This window comes from Neopsephotus bourkii, unplaced genomic scaffold (genome assembly GCF_033783945.1).
Source record: "Neopsephotus bourkii isolate Nb327-2 ecotype Australia unplaced genomic scaffold, CSIRO-AGI_Nbou_v1 NB_1183, whole genome shotgun sequence".
Classification (NCBI taxonomy): domain Eukaryota; kingdom Metazoa; phylum Chordata; class Aves; order Psittaciformes; family Psittacidae; genus Neopsephotus; species Neopsephotus bourkii.
The window spans coordinates 4,013,563-4,036,743 of record NW_026901668.1 but is presented as its reverse complement, the minus strand read 5'-3'; the positions used below and the strand labels follow the sequence as shown (position 1 = coordinate 4,036,743).

The following is a 23,181-nucleotide window of genomic DNA, read 5'->3' as shown; positions in this document are numbered from 1 at the left end:
ACTGCGCTTCATGTGTGTCAGCCCCAACAGCATGGTTCCCATTTCTGAGGCACACATTAAAAAATACTGTTTCCTCTTTCTTACAGCTCCGTAACAAGTTCCCTCTCTTTTGATGTTGTGGTTTGGATTTGTCTTTCAAGGGGCGATGCTGTTGCTATCTCTTTTCCCTCCCACAGAGGTAGTGGGCAGCTCTCTGTCAGCAGGGAGCTCTCTCAGACAAAAATGCCAATATTTTTCTAGCTCGGTTTCCTTTAAAATGGCACCAAACTGGCTTCTTAGGGGAGTAGCATTACAGATACTTTGCAGTGCTATGTCATAGAATAGTTAGGAAAGACCTTAAGATCATCAAGTTCCAACCCCTCTGCCATGGGCAGGGACACCTCAAACTAAATCATGCCACCCAAGGCTCTGTCCAACCCAGCCTTGAACACCCCCAAGGATGGAGCATTCACACCTTCCCTGGGCAACCCATTCCCGTGCCTCACCACCCTTACAGTAAAGAACTTCCTCCTTATATCCAGTCTAAACTCCACAGAATCGCAGAATAGTTAGGGTTGGAAAGGACTTTAAGATCATCTAGTTCCATCTACATCCCTTGGGAACTTGAAACACTGGGGCCCAGTCTGCCTAAACTGTGAGAGCAAAGCTTCAGATTAGCAGCCAGATTTGCAGGTCTCCATTTAACAGAGGAAAATTAATAATTCTCTGGCTGCTGAGGGCAACAGGTCCTCCTCTTATTTCTAACGTGAGGTAGGGGGTGGTTGAGTAATTTCTGTGAGTTCATCTGGCAAGGGTGACATCAGAACTGGGACTTTAATCCAGGTTTTATCCGGAACCTAGTTATGCTATGTCATTACTGAGTTATGCTGTGTTCATAAAAGCCCTTGAGTTTTATAGTATAAGGAAAAAAGGGAACAGAATTAATTAGTATGCTTTTCAAATTCTTCTTGAGTCTAAGCAGGAGTAGCTTTCTGAAATGGCCTGGGAGTAGCTACACTGTTTAATCTCGGCAGCATTTTTCCTTCAGTTTTAGATCCTGAAATCATTAATTTAAGTGCAGAGGATCATAAAATCTCTCTCCTGGGCTCAGCATTCTGTATCTTATGTTCATTTCAGAGGCTTTTATAGAGTTTTACTTTTTATGGATCTTTCCACTTTAACCAGAGCATTTAAGGAATTTATGCAAACAGCTTGTAGTTGTGTATGTAGACATGTGTATATCTTTGTATAGGTGTGTATATATATATATATATATGAATGTGTGTGTGATATTTTGACATATTATTACCTCAATAGCATGGTTCAACAAACAGCTTTATTACAATAACAAAACAGGAATCTGTAGTCCCATAGGCATCTTTAGAAGCAAAAAGTTATGAGGCTCCTAAACCCAACCAAATGGAACCTGTTAGTGTTTGAAATACTGGCTGTTCTGTGCAGTAATAAATATTTTAAAAAGAAAAAAAAAGTTTTTCCAGAATTTTCTCAAGTATTTACTTTCTTGGACTCTCAATAATGTTAGTGTAGGTATTTTGACAAAATTCGTGCAGTGGAAAGCTCTTCTGTCCAGGTAGACTTGCACAGCACTGCATCACCAGAAGCACAGAGCCAGACAGAGCTGGCAGCAGTATTTGTTCAAAGGTGCCCAGAGGTCAAGGACAATGTCTGCTGTTAAATCACTAGGCACGGGATCAGTTTTAGGGCTTCCTCTTCAATTGTTCTGCAAATCTGCTTCAGGTTGGACCTGGAGTTATTAAATGAGGGGGTGGTCTCCTCAACATCCCCCTGCTATCAGTGTCTGCTGTGACTGCCAGGTAAAGGTTTTAAGGGAAGGGTGGTTTTTGGTACCTACAGCATTTCACCACGAGCCCATGTCTGTGTTTACAGAGTGGAATGCCAGGTGAATTGAGTGCACAGGGAAGCCTCAGCAGCAGTCTGAATGAGAGAGTGGTCTCAGACCTACTGTGTCACTTTTTTAGGAGGGAAAGAAGGCTTGCCCACAATTGAGGAAAGCCCTTGGTTGAAATAGGGAATGGGACCCATGAATGGGCTGGGTTGCAGCAAGAGAAATCTTTGTTTCCATCCTAAAAGTTGTTCATTCATCCCTAGGGAAGCCATGCCCATCCCAAGCACAACACTCCCTACTCACATCCTCAACGCAGGACACGTTCTTCCTTCACAGAGCCTGTTTTCACCTTCCTCATTCTCTAAACAGGCTTTACCTTGTCTTTTCAGAAGAAGGGCATTGCCTCCCAGGCAGAACTACCATAGGCTATCTGTATGCGGCAGGATCTGGCCTTGCACTGTGCTGATAGAGGCATGTGCAGCACAAAGGTGCCGGGCAATCAGAGAGACCCTAAATAGACTTTCCATCACACAGTCATTCTGTGGTTCATTTTGGGTCCATTTTTAAGAGGTTTCATGGCAGCTTGTCTTACTTTGCAAATGTATGCATAGATCTTGATTGTTTGGATCAGCTTGACTACAATTTGTACATCAGTTAGTACCCATTCGGTTGTCAGCAGCAGTTGAATGAGAAGGGTAGCAGGTTCGTCCATTCTAGGAGTGTGAAAGGCACTGTGGAGATCTCTTCTCTGGCCAAGACCATGGCTGGACTTCTAGCTGTTAGCACTTAATGTGCCAATTCCTGTGCTAAATAAAATAATGCACTCGCTATTTGTAAAGCTAGGGAAATAGGAGTTGCTAGTATTGTATGTTGTTTTCTTCTGTGAGTTCAAGGGGAGGGAAATCTTAGTGTGCTGACCTATCTCCACCTGGGGCAACGATGGACAAATTCTGTGTTGTGGGCACATTCTAAAGGTTTATGACAAATAGATAACTACAGAATTGTACTTTTGCTTTTTTAGGTATTCCCTGTACTAAGTACGGGGGAATGTTGCAGTCATTGTGAAAGCATTGTCTGAGGGGAGAACAGCAACATTTTAAAGCACAAACATGTGCCTGCTACTGTCAGATGGAATTTCTCAGTCATGTAAAATAGCCTGTTAGTGTAAACATGCAGATGAACTAGAAATTGCCTTTTTTGATCAATAGTTTGCTAGTGAGTTGTTAATTACCTGGAGCTGAAAGGATGATGTTCAAATGGGCAGCTGTGAAATGATGGAATAGTTGTTTTGTAATCCTGCGCATTGTGTATTGCTGTATAGTATGAAAGTGTCATACATTCATTCAACCTGACAGAAGAAAAGGGCAATTGCAGTTCGGCATTGAAAAGAAAAACATAGTAGTAACCTGCCTGATTGTCTTTCTATGTATGCTGTAAGATAAGTCCAGAAACACCTAGGATGTTTTCATTTGTATTTAACTCAGATTTTTATCTAATGTGAACTTCTATTCACTTTGTAGTTTAACCTTGTAGGGACCTTGTATTCTTTTGCTGTCATCTAGTTTTCATGTACTTGGTTCCCACTCAGCTTGCCACGCAGCACTTTGGTAATGATTACCTAATGCTGCAGTTTCCCTCCTACTTAGGTGGAGGTCCCTACCGTTTCTGCATCACTGCTATTCTAATTCCACAGTGGGGAATAAGAGAAACCCCAGAGATTAGAGATGGTGAGCCTGTGTACTGACTCCAAAAACCTGCTTGCTTGTCCTGAATCAGGACTGTACTGTCACTGGAAGTAATTCTGTTAGGATATGCTTAATTGCAGCCTGCATTTCACAGGGACATATACATTTCTCATGAAATGAATAAAAGCCCCTAACATTAGTCATCCTGATCTGTAAATCATTTACCACTAATATTCAGCCTACCTATTCCCTAGCAACAGAAAAGGGAATCCCAAAGAAGGCACAGTATGACACATGCATCAGTCTCAGGTGTGCTCCTGTCTTTATTTCTATCCATCTCTCTCAACAGTATTACATCCAGCTATGTTTCCTCTCCAGAGGTAGAAAAGGACTGGATGCAGTTCATTCTGATAGCTGGTCATATTTGGCAACATACTGTGTAAAGAGCTGAGTGCTAGAACATGCCTGTTGACTTTCTCCCCATCTCCTTTACACAGGTCTGTGCAGTGGTCAGTCCCTGCCAGGGTGAGGGCAGCAAATTTCAGAGCCTAACCAAGATTTACTGCCACTGTCTTGTCAGACTAGCTTCAGGCAATGAAATTGTAGGGAGAAAAGCCCTCTGGCAAGCCATGCATGTTAGGTGTACCCAAGTGGTACGTCAGTGAGTTGAAGGTTGCACGGGTGGACTGTGACAGAAGAAAATGTCCTTATCCGTGGTTTGTCACTCACACTAACCATTGTCTCTGTGTTCTCTTATCTTCCACAGGAACGAGTGGAGTATCTCTTTCTCATAATTTTTACAGTGGAAGCATTTTTAAAAGTAATAGCATACGGACTTCTCTTTCACCCCAACGCTTACCTCCGCAATGGCTGGAATTTACTAGATTTTATAATTGTGGTAGTAGGGTGAGTACCGACATTGTTGTCACTGAATGCACTGACACATGTGGATACTGTCAACCTTTGGGAGCATGAGGGCGGGTGAATGTTTGGCACGCTATGTATGGGTTAGAGGTTGCTGCTGTACATTATGTTCCTCCTATCACTGCCATTTTAATGGTTTGCAAGACATGGAAATTAAATTGCAGGGATAAAAAGAGGAAGCAGTGCAAGGCTGTCCAACTGGAAGAAAATCCCTCTGTTTGTAAACCTGTATGAATATTTAAAAATAACATCTAGGTTGAATCCTTTAAGATTAGAGTTGGATACCAAAGGAATTCTGCCATCATGTGAACTTTTACTGATGTTTCTCGCTCTCTTACAAAAAAAAATAAGTTTTTCAGTTCAAATCACTGTTCTGCTGGTGATTTCAACACTTTGATTTTGACCCTTTTAATGTTTTAACACTTTAAAAGTCTAATTTTACTAACTGCCACTTTGAGCTGCAACTTTTGCAATCCCCTTATATCTCTCTACATGTTTTTCAAGCTTGGCATTTAATTTATTTGAATAAAAGCAAAGTAAAACACCTTCTTCTTTTTCTACCTAAAGGTAGGAGATAAGCAAGGGATTTGAAATGTGGTTGTTGAAGGGAAGAGGTGAAGGATAAACTACCCCTGAAGACAAAGAGAACAAGTATATCTTTGCCTGAGTAATTTGTCCCATCCTCCCACCACTCAATTGTTAAAGAATTTCATCGCCCACAAAACCTTGAATTCTTTTCACCTCTTTACCAAGGAAACCCTGCATCAGCTCCTAGGGAAAATTTCAAAAGGGACACTTTCAGTCATCAAAGCTCCCTCGTAATTCCTGCCCTGGACCAAAGTCCGTCTAGCTTCTTGACCAGTTTTGTGGTGGACACCCAAAATTACGTCAGCAAACTGATGTGTGCTACCCAATCCCTCCCACTTTCTATCATTACAGGGAAAAGTGGGTGGAAAGAGAATTCCCAGTGAGGGGGAGGGAGACAAGCTGAAACCTATTCTTAGCCTCAAGACCTCTCTGCCTCCACATGGGCATAACGCTTTTCCTTACAGCAGGGCTCCTTTGTTCCTATCCGCAGCCAGAGGATCCCACAGCAAATTAGTAATTGGAAACTGGAAAATCCCCTGCCATTGATGTCCAATTCCATAGCTGATTCTGCCTTTGAATGCCCTCAGATATATCACTTGCTTGGGAATTGCTGCTTATATTTAAGAAAGATTGGAGAATGAAAGTCCTGTGAATGCGATTATTCCCTTTTCATTTTTATGAGAAAGAGACTTTTTAAAGAGAGGACATATTACCTCTTCTTCTTCCATTGGAATGTAAAAGGGTAGGGCTCCAGAAATCATAGGGCAGCATTATATCTAGTTTAAGTACAGTCCTTTTCAATTTTCCTACCAGGGCAGTTAATCAGCAAGATGATATTCAGACTAAAATTAATTCCCTTGCCAATGACAGAAGCTGCAGCTCTCAGCTCTTCTATCTGCTCTTGCCTCCAGCAGCTCTCAGTCACTAGATGGGGAACAAAAACTGTAACTCGGGAGGGATTACACGAGTATAATAAACATGGCCAAGACCCTAAGGTCTCTGTTAAATAGTAACAATCTCAAGTGACAGATTCCACTTCAAGGCCAGATGGGTTCCTTTGATGTTTATCTGTTTAAACTCACTTGTACAGTACCACAGCCTAGGCTGGTGTGCTGCTTTTTCTCTCCACAACCCCTCTGCAAAATCTATGTGGTGATGCCATCTGTTCCTGTTCTGCCCTGTCTTCTTTTCCATGGGGCTGTCTGAAATCCCCTAATGACATTATGTTTAAATTTCAGTGTATTTGAATATTTTTCCAGGGAGGAAGTCCCATAGAAAAGGTTTAAAATAAATTTTAAAGAGAGAGAAAGGGAGGAGCAACAAAGCAAGTGCTGGTAAGGTTTCCATGTGGTGTCTTTTTCTGCCCATTGACGGAGGTGTTTGAGAAAGCTGAGTAATTTAGACACAGCTGTAGCACTGGGTAGAGGGGTTTCTTTGGTATGTGGGGCAAAGGATGGTGTGGGACTCATACTGGAAGCCTCAATTCGCAAAACAGCCGTAGTAATTGCCATTTGTGCTTGTTCTGCCTTAGGAATCATCTTCATTTTCAGTGATTGCCCTAGCTACAGAAAAATTGGAAAGGCAAGGTGGGAAGTGCTTCTTCAAGTTGGAAGTTAAAGGAGCAAAAAAAGACATGTTTTAGATCCTTTGTTTATCTCTAAACCTATCTAGTACACACTGATTACCAGACATGTCGTGAAGAGATAATACATCACAGCTGGCTTCCTTTGTGTTAAAGTACGCAATTCAGTAGTGTAAGAGGATAATGGACATGTATAAGACCAAGCATAAATTCTACAGGGAAGCCTTGGTTTCCATTAAAAAAATCTATGACAGCATGCCTCTGTACTTACTTTCCCCTGCCTTCTGAAGGTAGGTTTCTTGGTATCCAAAGGGATTTTATCACCAGTGGTTCTAGCAAAGCCACAGGAATACCCAGCAGCAGCAGAGGGAAGCACTGAACACAACTGCTACGTTTTCTGGAGAAAGGATGCACTTCAGACTTGTAAGCTTGTAACAGCTTATCATTCTTGCAGTGTGGGAGATCTGCTTATTCATCAGCTAAGTCGTTTAAAGCTTGATTCTAGCTTATCTTTAAATAGCCTATGACACTGCTATAGCAGCACCATTAAACGTTGCTTTGAAGAAAAATGTCTGTATGAGGGTATCAATCAGAGGCTCTGTGGGTAAGAACATTATTAGTTACGAGCAGAGATCACACCCCTAAGCTACCTAATGAGGCACAACCCACAAACACTAATGGTTAGTCAAATTGTTTCCTGCTTCCTCCAGTTTTACCGTTCCTCTTTTGGAAAACATTAAAACTTTCAGATATAACAGTGATGTCCTTGAGTATTAGGCTGTTGGATGGAATTTCTCTTGAGAGAAGCCTAACCTGACAATGTTGTGCTAGAAGAATATCTGTCTTTCCTGGCATTACTGTAGTTTGTCTGCCAAGCACAATCATTCTGCAAGGACCCTCCAAGCTTCTGCCAGAAAAACAGGTATCGTAATTTGAAAGGAAGTCTTACGTGGGATGATAAGTAGTGAAGGTATTTGGGAAAGATCTGAAATTCAGAGTAGACTGGAAGATGTGGTCATGGTAGATGTCTTTCTATGAGGAGTTTCTAAAGGGCAGATCCAAACATTTTCACATTCAAATCGCAGGTGAACTGTAAACACTGTGAGGGGAAGAAACCCCCACCTTTTTTATTACTATTTCATTATACCTACGAGGATTCTTTTAGTTGTGTTTTTCTGCTGTTTTTTTTTTTTTTTTTTTTTTTTTTTGTCTTAGAAATACCAGTCCCTCTGTTTTCTTTTTATGTTCTGGAGGCCCTTGACAAGTTCTTTTATGTTATAAAAATCAGTGTGCCCTGCCCACAGAGGAAGAGATGAAGAGCAGCTTACAGGCTTGTCATGCTGCTGCTGGGGTCATCTAGTAAAGCAAAAGCCTTCTTGATATTTCAGATGTCAAAAGAGAAACAGAAAAAATAGAAGCGAGAAAAGCAGTGAAACTTGCTTTGTATTTCACAAGTAAATGAGAAAAAAAAAAAGGTGGAGTGTGTCCATACATGCACATGTGTGAAAGAAATCTAATTCTTTCTTTATGGTTCATGTCTGGCAGATGAATTTAATTTAGGTGTAGTCATTTCACAAGTGAAGTTCAGAAATCAAGACACTGTTAATTGTGCTTCATCACTGGAACGTACTATGTCAAATGAAAATGGGGCATGAATTTAGGCTGGCAGATAGTAGTTAAGTGGAAGGAAATAAGATCGATTTCTGTATTCCTTTTTTTTTTTTTTTAATAACAGATATTCAGTGGCCACAAGAAATGAGCTCTCTTATGTTTTTATATTGTCCAAACTTTAGTTTGTCTGTCAGCACAATGTTCTCTCACACTGTGCTTGGAACATGCATTTCAGCTAACTCACCTACTGAGCAGAAAATGAAAGAACCACACCTCACTCCACCATGCTTACTGTAAGCTTTTCCCAGAGGTTTTCATCAAGGAGCAGATTTTGCCATGTAAATATAGGGTTGAAAGACTCTGAACTCATGTTTTATGTTAGTAGCTTAGCATCCCTCCAGCTCTTTTAGGTTTGCAAAACAATTAGCTGAAAAACTTAAGTCTATAAAGCTCATAGAAATAACAAATTGTACATGGGTTGTGGATTTTTTTCCTAATGGAAGATACTGTAAGGGGGGACCATCAGAAGCTTTATCTTTATTCTGTGTGTTATCATTGATGCTATTTCTGAACAGGTTTTAACTGGTCCCCTGGATCATGATGAGTTACAGCAAAAAAGCATGTGATAGCTGTAGCCTGTGAGTCATCGATGTCAGCCTATGGTCCCACTCAGGAGGTGGTAGGGACAATGAAGTAGGATTGGCAAGGTGTACTATAAATTTGAAGAGTGGAGTAGTGATTCAGTAGGCCAGACTGAGAACACCGTAGACCCCAGTACAAAAGGGAGAGTGAAATAAGTTAGAGAAATAAAAAGTTATATTGCATTAGTAAAAAGCAGGATTAATACAACGGGAGATACTATGCATCAAAGGAGGATTAGCCGCAGTAATACAATTCAAGTTTAAATGTAGGTTTTTAAATGAGAAGCAGCAGGAATTACTGTGAATTACTCCTGAAGTACAGTAGTCAAATGACTGTGGGTACCTCAAGACAGCACATTTAGCATACAGTCAATGCTGGAGCACACAAACAGGGCCAGCTGGCCTGGAGGGGAGCTGCATTAATCTGTGAAGGCAGGTTCCAGCTCCAGTGGACTGAGCTGTCCTACTGGTTGTATTTCTGCTTCTGAAATAATTTAGGACATGTATAGCTTTTCTTAGGGTGTAGAATTCTAGGGCAGCCCATGGTTTGCTCATTGAATGAGTGACAGGAGAAATGCCCTTGGTGCCAGCTGTCAAGAGCTGGTGTTTGGCCAGACACGGGGCCAGTGATAATGGAGACCAGGATAATGAACCCTCAGACGTGCACAACTGCTGATTCAGAGCTCCTTGAGATTTCTTGTCTTCAGCATTGCAACAGAGCTGAAAAACAGCATAAGAAAGCTTTTGCAGTGAGCTCTTTTGCCTCCAGAGGATCCCAGGAGACTGGGGCTGTTGTATAGGTATGTCACTCATCATCTATCATGGGAATTCTGTTGACTAGAAAGATATAAATGTTTGAATAAGAAATAGAGCACATTTCTAGAGCTTAATCACTAGCTTTCTGAAAATATATTAGGACAAATTTGACCTACAGTGTTTCTATTATAAAGACCAGCAGAAAATTGCAACTGTATAATTTGTGTACACAGCTCAAGAAATACATACGTTCAAATAATTTATGTTCTCTTCATCAGCCCTTGTTTATCTCTAGCTGTGATATCTGTAGTCAACGCAGTATTTCTCATAGGCTCTGTTTTTGTCTTCTCTGCATCCTGCTTCTCAGTCTGCAACACCTACAAACTCAGCATCCAACCTCCCCACACACAGTTTTTCCCACGCTTGTTACCTAGTTGTTAAATCTTTCTGCAGTGCTTGAAGTTGAGGCTTTGAATAGATCCAGTTAGGAGTTCCTCAGTCACAGCTGACAAGTTTTATAAGACTCTTTGTATGAAATTAAAAAAAAACCACCAACTCCTTAAGAAACTGATTTTGCATTTGTGCTGCCCTAATCCACATTTTTGTGTGGATTTAGTGCTGGGGAAAAGTGTTGGCTTAGATGCTTCAGTAGAGGAATCCTCCTTTTTCTATCCATGGCAATCTCCTTATGTTTGTGGCTGGCCCTATTGGTATGTTTTAATTGGAGACAATAGGCACAATGGAGCTCCTTGCGAAGCAATCAGGCAGCTCAGCCCCTGCAGTTTGGGGGCTCAGCCCCTTGCAGTTTGGGGGCTCTGCCTGCTATATGCCAGTCAGGGTGTACAGCTGAGATCCTGACAGAGGCACTGCAGACTGCAAAGTCTGAGAGAGAAACCAGCCAGTTCTGAATCGAGGCCACCCCACCCAGGCTGTTTCTGGCATCCTAGGCAGCTTCTTTCAAGTTACCTGTGGTATCTCCATGGCATGCTATGGACCAAAGGGCCTCTGCCACTCCCAGGTAGAGTGGAAAAAAGCATTTTTTACTGGAACAGCTTTTAATCTCTACTGAATTTGGCTGCATTTATGTTGATTGCTTCAAGGCTGAAAGCAATGTCATTAGCAAATTCATGAGGAATCCGTCCTTCCCCAAAGGTACTAATGTTTTACCAGAAAAATGGAAACTGCTTCCTGAAAGCTAATTTATTATATCAAATCCTTATTAACATACAGGGTGAGCCTTCAGCTCTTTAACAGAAGAACATATTCTTTTCTGCTTTGCACTGCCTTTTCAAATGTGTTCTGAGTGAGACATCTTCTCCTTAAAGCAGCTACTCCTACTAGCCAAGATTAAACATTGAGTGGTGTAATAAAATATTCTAATAATAAGACTCCTACAGTTTGGCGCTTTCTCTAGCCAGTGCATCAAGGGATTTACAAATGGATACACAAGCACATAATACGAGCATACTCCCTTATCTATTTGCACCTTGAAGATCCCTGAGATTTACACAACGTTCTACCTGCAGTGACCTTGGTGAACCTTAAATCCTTGTGAAATGAGTGACAGGCAACTAACGATTGGATTAATTATGGAGATTTTTTTCTTTTCTTCAGAGGGGATTGTTGGTTAATAAAGTTGTGCTTTCTTACCTATGCGCTCAACTCCCACTGATTATGTCCAGACTGATACGGACAGCATGGAGCTTGCCTTCAAAATCTGACCCCTGTGCTCTGCTTTTGGTGACCCTTTAAATTCAGCACAAGGCACTGCCAGAGTGGTCATTTTGAAGCACCCGGCATGCCCCAGCACCCAGGGCAGGCAGTGCACCTCCATGTGCCACCAGGCAGGCCGGATGCTGTGGCAGTCTATAGCTGGCTGCGAGGAGCCATTAGGCTGAAGGAGGTTCATGTCATGTTTATGTCTGCTCCAGAAACAAGTGTTTTGTAAGTGGTATAGACATTACCATTAGGCTATTGCAGATGGGAAGAGTCTGTCTCTCCTCCACCATATGTGAATGTCGACTGAGATGTGTGACACTCTTCACAGGTCTGTGCGATAGTTTGGGTGATATGATGATGATGATCTCTGTTCCTGTTTAGCCCAAGCCTTGCTGTCTGCCTACAGATTGTTTCCTCTTTCTTTTTGCAGGCTTTTTAGTGCAATTTTAGAACAAGCAACCAAAGCAGATGGGGGGAATTCAATAGGAGGAAAAGGTGCCGGATTCGATGTTAAAGCACTGCGGGCTTTCCGAGTATTACGTCCGTTACGGCTGGTGTCTGGAGTTCCTAGTGAGTAACATCATTAGTTTTCTTTTATGTATGTGTGTGCATGGGGCAGGAGTAGTTTGTGTACCAATTTTGAAGGTGGAGCTTGCTGCAGATTATTTTTGGGTGTGTGTGGAGAACTTTTTTCAAATTAATATGTTCATAATAAATGTGATATTAATCCAATGACCAAACAAAAGCTGAATGGGAATGGACATTTCATGGTATGTCAATCTGATTGTGAAACTTTTTTAAACAATGAAAGTGGGAGATCAAAAATTTTCATGATTACAAGCAAAGATCCTTTAAATAACTGCAAAGTCATAGTGCATTTTTGACATTATAAATACTTGACCTAGATGGAAATGCTGTATGGCCATTTGTGTTGGGTTTGGAAGGAGAAGAGCTTTTTCATTAAAATTGCATTTTCTTCTTTGCATGTGATGTTCTGATGAGGAATACTGGGAACAATTCAGAACCAACAGGACACAGGGCAATGGCACAGTCATGTTCTCTGTTAGTCTTATTTGCTTAAATTATTTGTAATGCCTCCGAGAAAGTCCTCAAGCAGCTTTTTATAGTCCAACATCCATTTTCTTATTTATAATGAAGATATGAATAACTGGAAGTCTGGTAATTCTGTTGTGGAGGTAGAACATGAACTTCATAATGTGATAGGATTTTATCATTTTGCTTTAGAGTTTGTTATAGATGGGACCCACTGGCCTTTTGAAGAGAGGGTTAGTTGAAAGCTGTCATCGATTTTCATGTTTATAGCAATGAGAGATGTGGTTAGCAGGAAAGGAGTTAATCTTTTCCAGAATAGCTGTGGAGAGAGCTTTGTTTATTTGAGGAGTTTGCTTGTTTGATGTCTTCAAGTACTTCTAACCTTAGTCATTTGAAAACCTTGAGTCAAGTTACTATAAACTCTGTGAGATCAGTTTAAAAATCATGATTTATTTATTAGGTAAAAGAAGTGTGAGGTTCTTTTTCTTTTTGCTTGTTTTCTGACCCACTAAGTTATATTAGAGCTATGTTTGCAGGCTTTTCTCTACACCCATAAAGGGTCAAAACTTTTTAAATGAAAGGTGAGAATCTCTGTGGGAGGAGGTGAAGCACTGACAGAAGCAAAAAATACTGAGGCAATTGACAGCATTACTATTTGGTCTCACAAAGAGCCATGCTTGGTAACCTGTCTGCAAGGCCTCAGCTTGTGCCCAACTTGGGGTTACTTTGGACATCAGTGAGTGAGTAGAAAAGATTGACAGTAAATGCTGTCTATTAAGCAGCTGAGGACATTTCCCTCTGATAGAGAACTAACGTCCAGTATCCATGCCACCTCTGTTAGGCATTACTCCAGTGGGTTGTTTCATGTAGATAGTTGTGTATCACGTAGTACCTTCAATCTATGCAGGAGGCAGCTCTGCTTTTGGCCAGAATTGTCTTATGATAATTTTGGCTTTCTTCATATTTTGTCTTTGGTCTTCAGCCTACAGTGGCATCCACTTAAGGTTTTGTTGCTCTTTCCTAGTCTTCTCTAAGTCTTTTGACACTTCATAGTGTCACACTTTTGACACACCCACTGTATGGTAAGGGAATGGTACTCAAATTTAAACATCTATCTCAAGGGTCTGTGAGATGCTGCCTATGCTGGGACACACTCTTAGAGTTGTTCTGACATAGGCTGAGCTTAACCGTGCTTATAGTTCTTGCTGTTTTGGAGAACAAAATGTGTTGCCTAAGTGAAATGAGTTTTGTTACTGCTGTTCAAGTCTCTTGATTAGTGCTCTTAGAGGACTAGAGAAGGCTGAGAAAACCAAATCTGACATGGTATATAATTTTATATGCATACATGATCTTGATCCCAGCATAGACTATCTAATAGTACACTTGGGGGGGGTTCTCATTAAGAGAAGTATTTAATTTAAACCAGAACAGATCCAGGGAGTCTGGTACATGCTAAAAAGTATTTGGTCTAGACAATGAAATTCTAGTCCAGTGTGAAGTAGGTGAACCATCAACTTTATCTGACAGACATCCTCTATTAGTCTTTATGGTTCTGACTAAGGACATATTTATTCAACCAGCTTTCTTTGGGGCAGATACGGCTCTTAGAGAGCCTGCTGAGGTCTGGAACTAATACAGCCTCAATCTTAACTGGGCATTTATTAATTGTACAAATGCCTATTGATTAGCCTGGATAGATATTATCACATCCATATGTATTAGAGTGCAACTTTTCTCATGAGGCCTTTTAGATAAGATTGCCTAAGCTAACCATAAACAGTACATTACAGGATTACATTATTACATAATAATAAGTTTAGAGGTTTGGAAGTCAAATATCAGGGTCCCATTACAGTTCTGTCCCTCAGACATCATAAACACCAGTGGGTGAGTTACTGATAACGAACTTGCAGTGTTTTGCTGTCCATGAAGAAATGCCTTTTGTTTCCTTTCCCTTCCAAAATAGAGGAGACAAACTCCACAGATTTGTCCTAAAATTATGTGAATGTAACATGCATTGCAATTTGTCTTCAGACTCTAGATTTATTATATCAGACTCCCTAAGTGTATGCAAGTGGTATCTCATTAGTAAGAGGGGATCCTCTGGGGTCATTGGCAGCCACCTTCTGCATGGAAATCCCAGTTTCTGCTGCTTGACTTGGGGTCCAGATCTAACTACCACTATCTGGGGGGGGAAAGGTGTAAAACATAATGATTGTTATAAACTAAATTTATGAAACACGTGGTGAATTTTTGCATTAAAATATTAAACTCATTAGGATTGGGAAATAGGTTGTCTGGGGTGGATAGATTGGGTTGCAACATGGAATCATTTTTTCTGAGTCAATTTTTTTCTCTGTGGCTCAATCTTAGGAAATAATCTAATTTAAGAGAGACATCTTTTTGTATTCAGGTTCAGCATTTAAAGACCTGTTTCAGAATACAAACAGTTTTGACGTACATATGATTAGAAGTAGGGGGAAAACATATGAAATGTCCTCTAAAGTGAATTACTAGTGTCTCCACTTTGCAGATGGGTAGACTGAAGCAAAAGTTCAAGGTTTAACACTTTCAAAACTGGCTTCTAATTCTGTGTCTGTCATTGGCTACCAGTGCTAGACACCTGGGTATGTGAAAGCTTTAGATAGATGGGTAGTTTTTGATGGATGTTAGCCTCAGATCTGAGAATGCTTTTTCTCCAAATCCATGCTTAGTTCCTTGGACTTGACTGTCTTTTGTCAGAAATCATTTCAGTGAAGAATTCAGGGACTGTGCAGCACAGTAAGAGGTTCATCTGCAAGCAAAGTCAGTTCACCCACAGGCAGATGAGCAGAGGTACCTTTGACAATCTTTTTAATGACTGAACTGTCCTAGGCCTCAGATTACTTTAGTCAAAATCAAAAGGGTTTGAGGTCAGGAATTCAGCAAAGTTTGAAGACTACATCTGGATGACTGTCATGGTCAGATAAATATTTCGTAATCTTCAAGAGAACAGATGATACTTTTATTCGTTGCGGTTATCTGGACATTCACAAGATCACTTGTCATGAAGAAGGAAATAGACATTTTGTGTAAAAGATGACATGTCTTATCTCTTACCCGTGTCTCAAAAACAATTGTAGCATCATGAAAGAAGCCTTCAAAGGCACTGAATTTAAGGTCTTTGTGTTCCCATTACACCTTCAAAAACTGGTGTTAAGTATTTACACATTTCCAAGGTGTGCAATAGGGATTGATTTGTTTTGATATGATTTTTGTAATTTAGTTTCTTTCTTGAAAACTTTTTTGGAGTGAAAAGTACAGGTTTTGTTGTGACTGTGAGGTGCATGGCAGAGCAGTAGATTAGATACATCCCACAGCTCTCATCCCAGTGATGACAGTTGCTTTGTGAACAAAATAAAATTTAAAAGGGATAATTAAGCAACTCTTTTTTGTTGTGGGTTTTATGTTGGGTTTTTTTTTTTGTTCTCCTAACTCTTTTTAAATTCTTCCTGCTTCTGGAAAAACAAGCCACTCCCAGCCTCTTTAGCCTGGCATTAACTTGTAAATTAATGGTGAATATTTTCCAAAGCACATTTAGGTTTCGCAGTGGTAAGTCACTGTATATCACTGATGCACAGGGGAGGCTTTACTGTTCAACTATTCTGTTATTGTCATACTAACATAATTCTTGTAGTGCATACTTTTATTTTAGTTGCTGAAATAACTTTACTGCTGGTGTACTAATGCAGTCTTCTTGTAAAAAAACCTTCACATGTGCATCAGAGCACCTATCTCAATGTGACATTAGGATCAATATGTTGGTTTGAGAAAGGAGAGAGAAGGAAAAAATTCTCTAGATGGATATAAGTAGACAAGTGCAAAATCAGCATGTACACCAAAACATTAGCAATTGGTAACTGTTACCTGGTATCCTTTGGCAGGAATGTAAAGTGTTGCAAAGCTTGGTAGGGACAGGACCAAGTGAGCCCTTTTGTGTTAAGAGGTTTCTATTGATCACTCTTCTATCACCATTTTGCATTATTACATATTTTAAAACTTGCTTTAAGCATTTTGTGCTTGTGGGCAAAAAGAAGCATACATTCAGCAATGAAAAAGCATGATCCCATAAAAAAGAAAAATCAATTGCTTAAAAAGGGGCAATCAGTTACTCCTACTCATGCTAACTCACGCATATTTAACTTATTAAATTCCGTCTCTACCACCTTTATGCATGCAGCTCAGTTATACCACCTCATACATTCTGTTCATCCTCTTTATGTTGTACTTTGTCTTCAGGTAACTGTATTGTTGCCAGTAGTTATTGCCTAGCTGATATTTGACAAACGTAATTTATAAGCTCTTCCAGGTATCTTGAAAGCCATATAATTTGAGTAGATTATGTGCTCCATACTTGTATTTTCAATGAGATCCCCTGCTGACCAGCCAGATGGACATGAGCAGAAGATTGTTATATCCTTACAAAAGCTAGAAAGGAAACTTGTGTGTTCCACCAGAACAAAAACTTGCCATCTTTTTTCTTTTCTTTCCTTTAAAAAAAAAAAAAAAAAAGAAAAAAGAAAAAAAGAAGAACCACAAAAAAGCTAAGCCTGTGATGTGTTGAAGCTTCACTTGAGTCTCCTAGCAGGAGAGATTTACTTAAAATAAGTCACTAGCACCAGTACTTACATGGTCTACTTGAGACGCAACGATTGCTTAACTGGGAAACAGAGGGTATGAGAAAGATGTCCTAAGCCCTTCTCATGACAGTGCAATGTCTTTCTGTCAGTGAAACAACAGCGTGTAACTTACAGAGTATATTTTTTGTTGTTGTTAAAATGAAGACCAGAATTTTCATGCATGAATGCCTAGAGATTATTACCTTTACATATATTTAAGTCAGCTAACTAAAGCAACAGGTTTTTTTTATAACAGTGCTTTTACGGAAGTCCATGATTGCTCTGAGTTCATGTGAAAATTGGATATGTTCAGATAACATGAATAAAAAATTTAAACTTTTTTAGATTTTTTTCCATCTGATTACAATTAGTCCGCAGTTGCCCTGAAATGCTCTTCTCCATTAAAATTTACAATGATCCCTCAGTCTCAGCAATGTTCTCTACCCTGTATTTGTTTCAGTGTTTTCTCATTACCACAGTCATCTTCCATCTTTATCCCAAACTTTCTGGCATTAATCAGATTGTTTCTTTGAACTTCGGAATGTGTAGGAAAGCATCCTGTCTTTACTTGCAGTATCCTGATAGATCTGAGCCACTCAGGTCTATCTATATGATTCCCTATTCACCACACAGAGCGGGAAGAGTTTTGCCTGTTTGAGAGATGCTGGACTGGCGAAGCCATCCGAATGGGTTTGTTGTTAATTTGTGGTATTGTTGTAGGTGAAGCAAGGAAATCCCAGGGGTGATAGGACCGGATTTTTTTTTTTGTCTAGGTTTTGTTTGTGTGGAACAGTGCCAAGTACACTGTGCATCAGTGTTTTGGAAGAAGTAAGAGAAAAAGGCTCTCAAATACTTAGAAGGTGTTTAGGCTGTAGTCTATATTCCAGTGAAGATTGTTCTTAACTCTGACTGGTAATGTTTCTTTTGTTTTCCTTCTCTTTTTTAAGGAATATGACCTAATTTAATAATTTCTAAATCATAAGGGAATTTTGTTTGTACAATCTCATAATTCAGAGACACCCCCTGCTGAGAGAAAAATGTGGGAGGAGTTCTGTATCAAAATAGAGAGTGACTTACAGAGTTTGAGACAGTAGGGATATGTCAGACTCACCATTCTCCTAACATAAGACTAAGCAAATCCTCTATCTCATGTTTGATTTGAGGACTCTGAATTTGTTCTTGAGGGATTTATAAAAAATGAGGTATTGATGCTTGTTGCCTATCAGAAGACCTCTTAGTTCTGTGAGCTAGAAACCAGTACTATACTGATGACATAGTCTTCAACGGCACCTGATTCAGATCAGTTTGGGTGTACCTAACCAGGGGGGAACAGACATAATGTTTTCTTTCCTGTATAGTCCTTGCAAAGCTCAATTTGTCTAGAGGACAAATTGAACTTGGGTGTAACTGAAGCATCTTCGAAGCCACTCTACCTGGTGTGTGGAGAAGGCTAGGCCAGTAAATACGCATCAAGCCCTATGCAGAGAGCCCAGTTCTTGCTGCAGGCATACTGATCCTGAAACCTTAGGTTCTGCCTGTACTGGGAAAAGCAGGGAGAATGAAATCGTGATTTTTTTAAACTACCCTCAAATGTACTCTCCCAGGGGAAATCTGCTGTTCTCATTTGTAGTATCATGTCAGCTTGGCTGTGCCAAACACTTTACTGGAGGGTGAGAATAAGACCTAGAGCAACTTTATATGCTGTTAGTTACTTCTGTATCTCAGCATACATCAGTGACATTTGCCTTACTCCATCCTCAGCACCTGACTGGGCTTTTTTTTTTTCCTCCTCGGGTGGTCAATCTATGAAGGAGACATTCCCTTACTTTCCCAGTTCCCCTACCAGACTATTTACAGCATCATTTGAGAGTTCTGAAGGTTTTAAATGGCCTTTGGATACCCATGAAACCTGCCTGCTGATTGTGATGGAGATCATCGTGTTGGCACAAATACAGAGTGTGTTTTACCCAGATGGAAGCAGAGCAACTGGCAACGCAGAGGGAAACTCACCTGGGCTGTTGCACTGTGGCAAGATATCGCTGCCTGTGTGCAGAACCTGGTGATGAAGGTACGCCATGTAGATGCTCATATACCTGAGAGTCTGAAAGCCTTGGAAAAGGAATTTGAACCACTCTTAAATGGGATGAAGGACAAAGCTCTAAAAAGCAAAATGTAAAAAGCTGCCATGGGAATTGGATTAGGGGAGCTTCAGAGCAGAACTTCTGAAAGCTCCTGTGGTTGCTCTTCTGCGTGGGCTTGCCAGCTACTGAGACAACATAGCTCAAGCTATTGTGATGATTCCATTTTTCAGCCACTGAAATGAGCACACCCAGTGCAATTATTTAGCTTGCATTTGGGATTTATTTGTATTTAGTGCACAATCAAAATTTTCAGCTGTAATTTCTCATTGTTTTCTGCGCAGCCCAAGAAAATTATCACCACTTTATATAGCTGAGGAAATTATGTAATTGAGGTAATAAACACAGAAAATTCAAGAAATCCAAAATGGCATCTCTTTTGAGAAGCATGCGTGTTTGGAACATGGCAAAGATGTATGAGCTGTTGCCTGCTGAATATGTTGAATAGCACATAGTAAATCTTAAGTTTTAAGCAAATGCTAACTGGAAGTCAGTAAGACACTTTTTTTTTTTAATATGTATGCTTCTGATAAAGTATAGTTGACAGTCATATGTTCTGCACATGATTTGTGTTTAGACACTGGTGGAGCTCGGGGTTTAAATTTACCCTCCTGATGCATGTGAAGTTACGGTATAAACAGCATACCAGTGGAGAATTCTGGCTTGCCTTCAGTGTGAGGAGATAGGAGAAGTGGCCTGATCAAAGCTTCCAAAGTGTGAAAGGTCTGTGTGTAGGTACAAAAGATTATAGTAAGCTGGAGGAGACAATATATACTTGGTATTTTATTGGCACCAAATCTATAAAACAAAGATCATTGCCAACAGAGGGACTGCAAATACATTTGGGCAAAATTTGGCTTAAAAATCTTAATTTTGCCTTAAACTTTGTTGTTGTTGCATTTAATAACATCAGCTTTTGCCAAGTCCAGTTCCTTTCTTTTCTCTTGAGCTCTAAAAGCTGTAGGAAACGTGCTCTCAAGCAGATTTCTTATGTTCTCATTCATTCTTGAACAAGACTTCTCAACCATCTGTACCATCGCTCCAGCACATACAGCACAATGTGAGGACAAGTTGCACCACCTTTCCCATGTCATTGCCTAGCTGTTTTTAATCTCAAGAGGCGAATTTGTTTTGCTTTCATTACAAATGGGAAGGGAGTGGAGAAAAAAGACAGAGAACAGTCTGAACCAAATGTCCTCATTAAGCTTATTTCTTCTTAGTTAACTTAAAACCCTACACATGCTTGCAAGTCCTTTATTTTCTTAGGTCACTGTTACTCAAGGGAATAATTTTATTCCAGTGTAGCATCTCCCATAGGTAAAAATCATTCCCATGAGTAGGGCTTACACAATCGGAACCTAAACCATGTCTCCTTGAGTGGTACAACTTGAAGAATGATGTAATTTATGGCAGAAGAGGTTAACTCGGCATAACAAAAAGGGATTTGTCTCAGTAAAGAAGATTACTCACAGAGCCACAGACTTCTTGTTGTAATAAAGATTTCTCTCATATTTAAGGAACGCCAACGAAAACAGAGAAGTATTTATTATTTGATCTTGGCTACATAGCTCTTTTAAAAATAGCATTAACTACGAATGTACCCAATAACTGTGTCAGCCTTTATCCTACCAATACCATGCTTGCTGGCATGATTATTGAACATGTCTTTACAACAGAACAAAAATCCCAAACCCGTAATGTGGGACCACATCAGGGTGTAGGCAGTCCTTCCAAATGAGGAAAACAAGGCCCACGCTGACATCAAAGAGCAGACATGAAGACAGTAAAAAAAAAAACTTAGCTTGGCTTAGTAAGAGGTTTTCAGAAGTGCTCTGGATGGATCAGACTTCCTTTCTAGCACCTGTTTTTTTTTGTTCTTCAAGTAATGCTCAGAGTTCCCATTCAGAATGGACATAGTGCAAAGCTTAGGGAGACCATGTAATTAAGATGCTTGTCCTAAAGCATCTGAAAAATCGAAGAATGCCATCTGCTGTCTCCTAAGAACAGGTTGCACTGTTGTTTAGATATGCTTTTGTCTGGACTATGAAGGAGCGGAAGTATGTCTGCAGATTGTAGCTAACTGGTATCAGCGCGACTGTGTTTGGTTCGCAGTTGCTCACTTGTAATCGCTTGGCTGTTGCTGTCTCCATGATGGGTGGGTGAGCTAAGATATTGCTGTTACTGATCAAAATAGTAAGAATATGATCTATTCTGGTTTCTTCTTACATTCTCTCCCAAGCTTACATCAACCGTCATTTCATACTTTGATTCCAATTGGCCAAACTTAGCATTGCTTATTAATTAAGATCTTGTTCATTTTCTCTGAAATGAATGCATGTCTATTAATTTGTTACTAAACTCCTGAGACTTTTTAACATGCCTGAATCTTTCTCATCCTGTCTTGAAGATGTGATTAACACATGCTGGGTAACATTTGTCTCAGAAGTGGGACACAAGAAAGCTCGTGGAAGAGTGGCTTGCTCAGGACAGAAGGCAGTACATGGATGCACCATTACTGGCATCATTTGAATTAATTCTGTTCGTCCTGGCCTTCCAAAAGCAGTGTTAGCTGCCTGTGGTTATTGTTGTGATCTTTTCACGAAGCATTTTCAAAATACCAGCAAAGCACAGAGCAGCAGACCAGTCAGGTTGTTCTCTCAACTAGTGAATACAATTGAAGTTTCCTGTTTAGTCTGCAAATAATTACCTTTTTTCAATGATGATCTGAATTTTTATTACATCTGTGTACATCTGTGAATATTACATCTGTGCAAGTGCTATAGGAGAAAAAGACCAAAGTACACTGAACTGAGAGGAGGCAAATATGGGGAAATGTATTTAAAAATTTCAGTGGCTACGCAAATCTGTTTGAGACCTTCCTTCTCTTTAGTCTAGCTTCTCCAAAATCAGCTGTGGCCTTCTCAGTTATGTCTGCTTGATATTACTGTGCTACTTGAGAACACAGGAATATTGGCTGGTATGAACAACTAATAAACTTTTTAATGCTTAAGATGTTCACTGATGGAACAAATAATTTGTTGTTCTGATCATGGGGAAATATTGACCAAAGGTAAACTACATCCCACCTAACCTGCCCAGTCTCTTAACATTTTATCAGTTTTCTTTCTGCCAGGAAAAAAGGAAGGAGATCAGACATTTTCTTAATTTCCTTTTTTCCCAGAAGCAAATCCAATTCCTGTTTAACACATGTAACAATAACCTATCCCATATGTGGTTTTGTTGCAACTGTTTTTTTTCTGACTTGTCTGAATAGCTATGCCTCTTATTTTTTTCAGTTTTAGATTATCTTCTCCTGGTTTGCCCTGCCACTTCAATCACAATTCAGAAAACATCTGCTAGCCCTCTGCAAAGAATCTTTTTTTCAACTTCAGTAATGCTAAAGCAGCTCAACATTTCCACATCGGGAGCATTTTTGACTTGAAATAGCATGTGGAATAAAAGAAATAAAAGAAATTTTATAAATTTTATTTTTGTCACTTTTTTCATAAGGCTTTCTAAATTTTATTTTCTTTAGTAGTGGGTCTGCAGAAATTAAATTTCATTATTAGATTACAAAACCTCCTCTCTAAATTGTCTTCAAGTGTATCATCTTCTAATCTGATACCATTCTTGCAGAGGGGTCCCCTTTTTGAAGGCAGTAGTATGCACCTGGTGTGAGGACTGGGACTTATCAAATGCTATGTATCTTAGAAGTATAATCTGCTGGGTTTTTTTCTTTGACATTAGTGTTAACACATTAAACTAACAACCTGGATGACATTTCTGTCTTGTTTTTCATTGGCTCTTGGGTTTAGTGATTTTTAATTCTGTTTTCTGCAATAACTGTTGTTCCTTCTTGTTCAGCACATTCCTGCAATTGATTCTCATAAATTGTTGCTGGGTGTTGGGTTTTAACATGTATTGGAAGTTACCAAAAGAGAAGTTCCTTTTAATCAGGTTTCATGTCTTGGTCGGAAATC

The 23,181-nt window shown here is 39.9% G+C and overlaps 1 protein-coding gene across 1 annotated transcript in view; it reads left to right on the top strand.

Annotated features, from left to right (window-relative positions):
- Positions 1–23,181, top strand: part of CACNA1C (calcium voltage-gated channel subunit alpha1 C) — a 484,424-nt gene that overhangs the window by 278,782 nt on the left and 182,461 nt on the right. The window contains exons 4-5 of the mRNA XM_061364015.1: positions 4,298–4,437; positions 11,783–11,922. Of these exons, the coding sequence (XP_061219999.1) occupies positions 4,298–4,437; positions 11,783–11,922 (280 nt within the window). The remainder of the gene's footprint in view (positions 1–4,297; positions 4,438–11,782; positions 11,923–23,181) is intronic.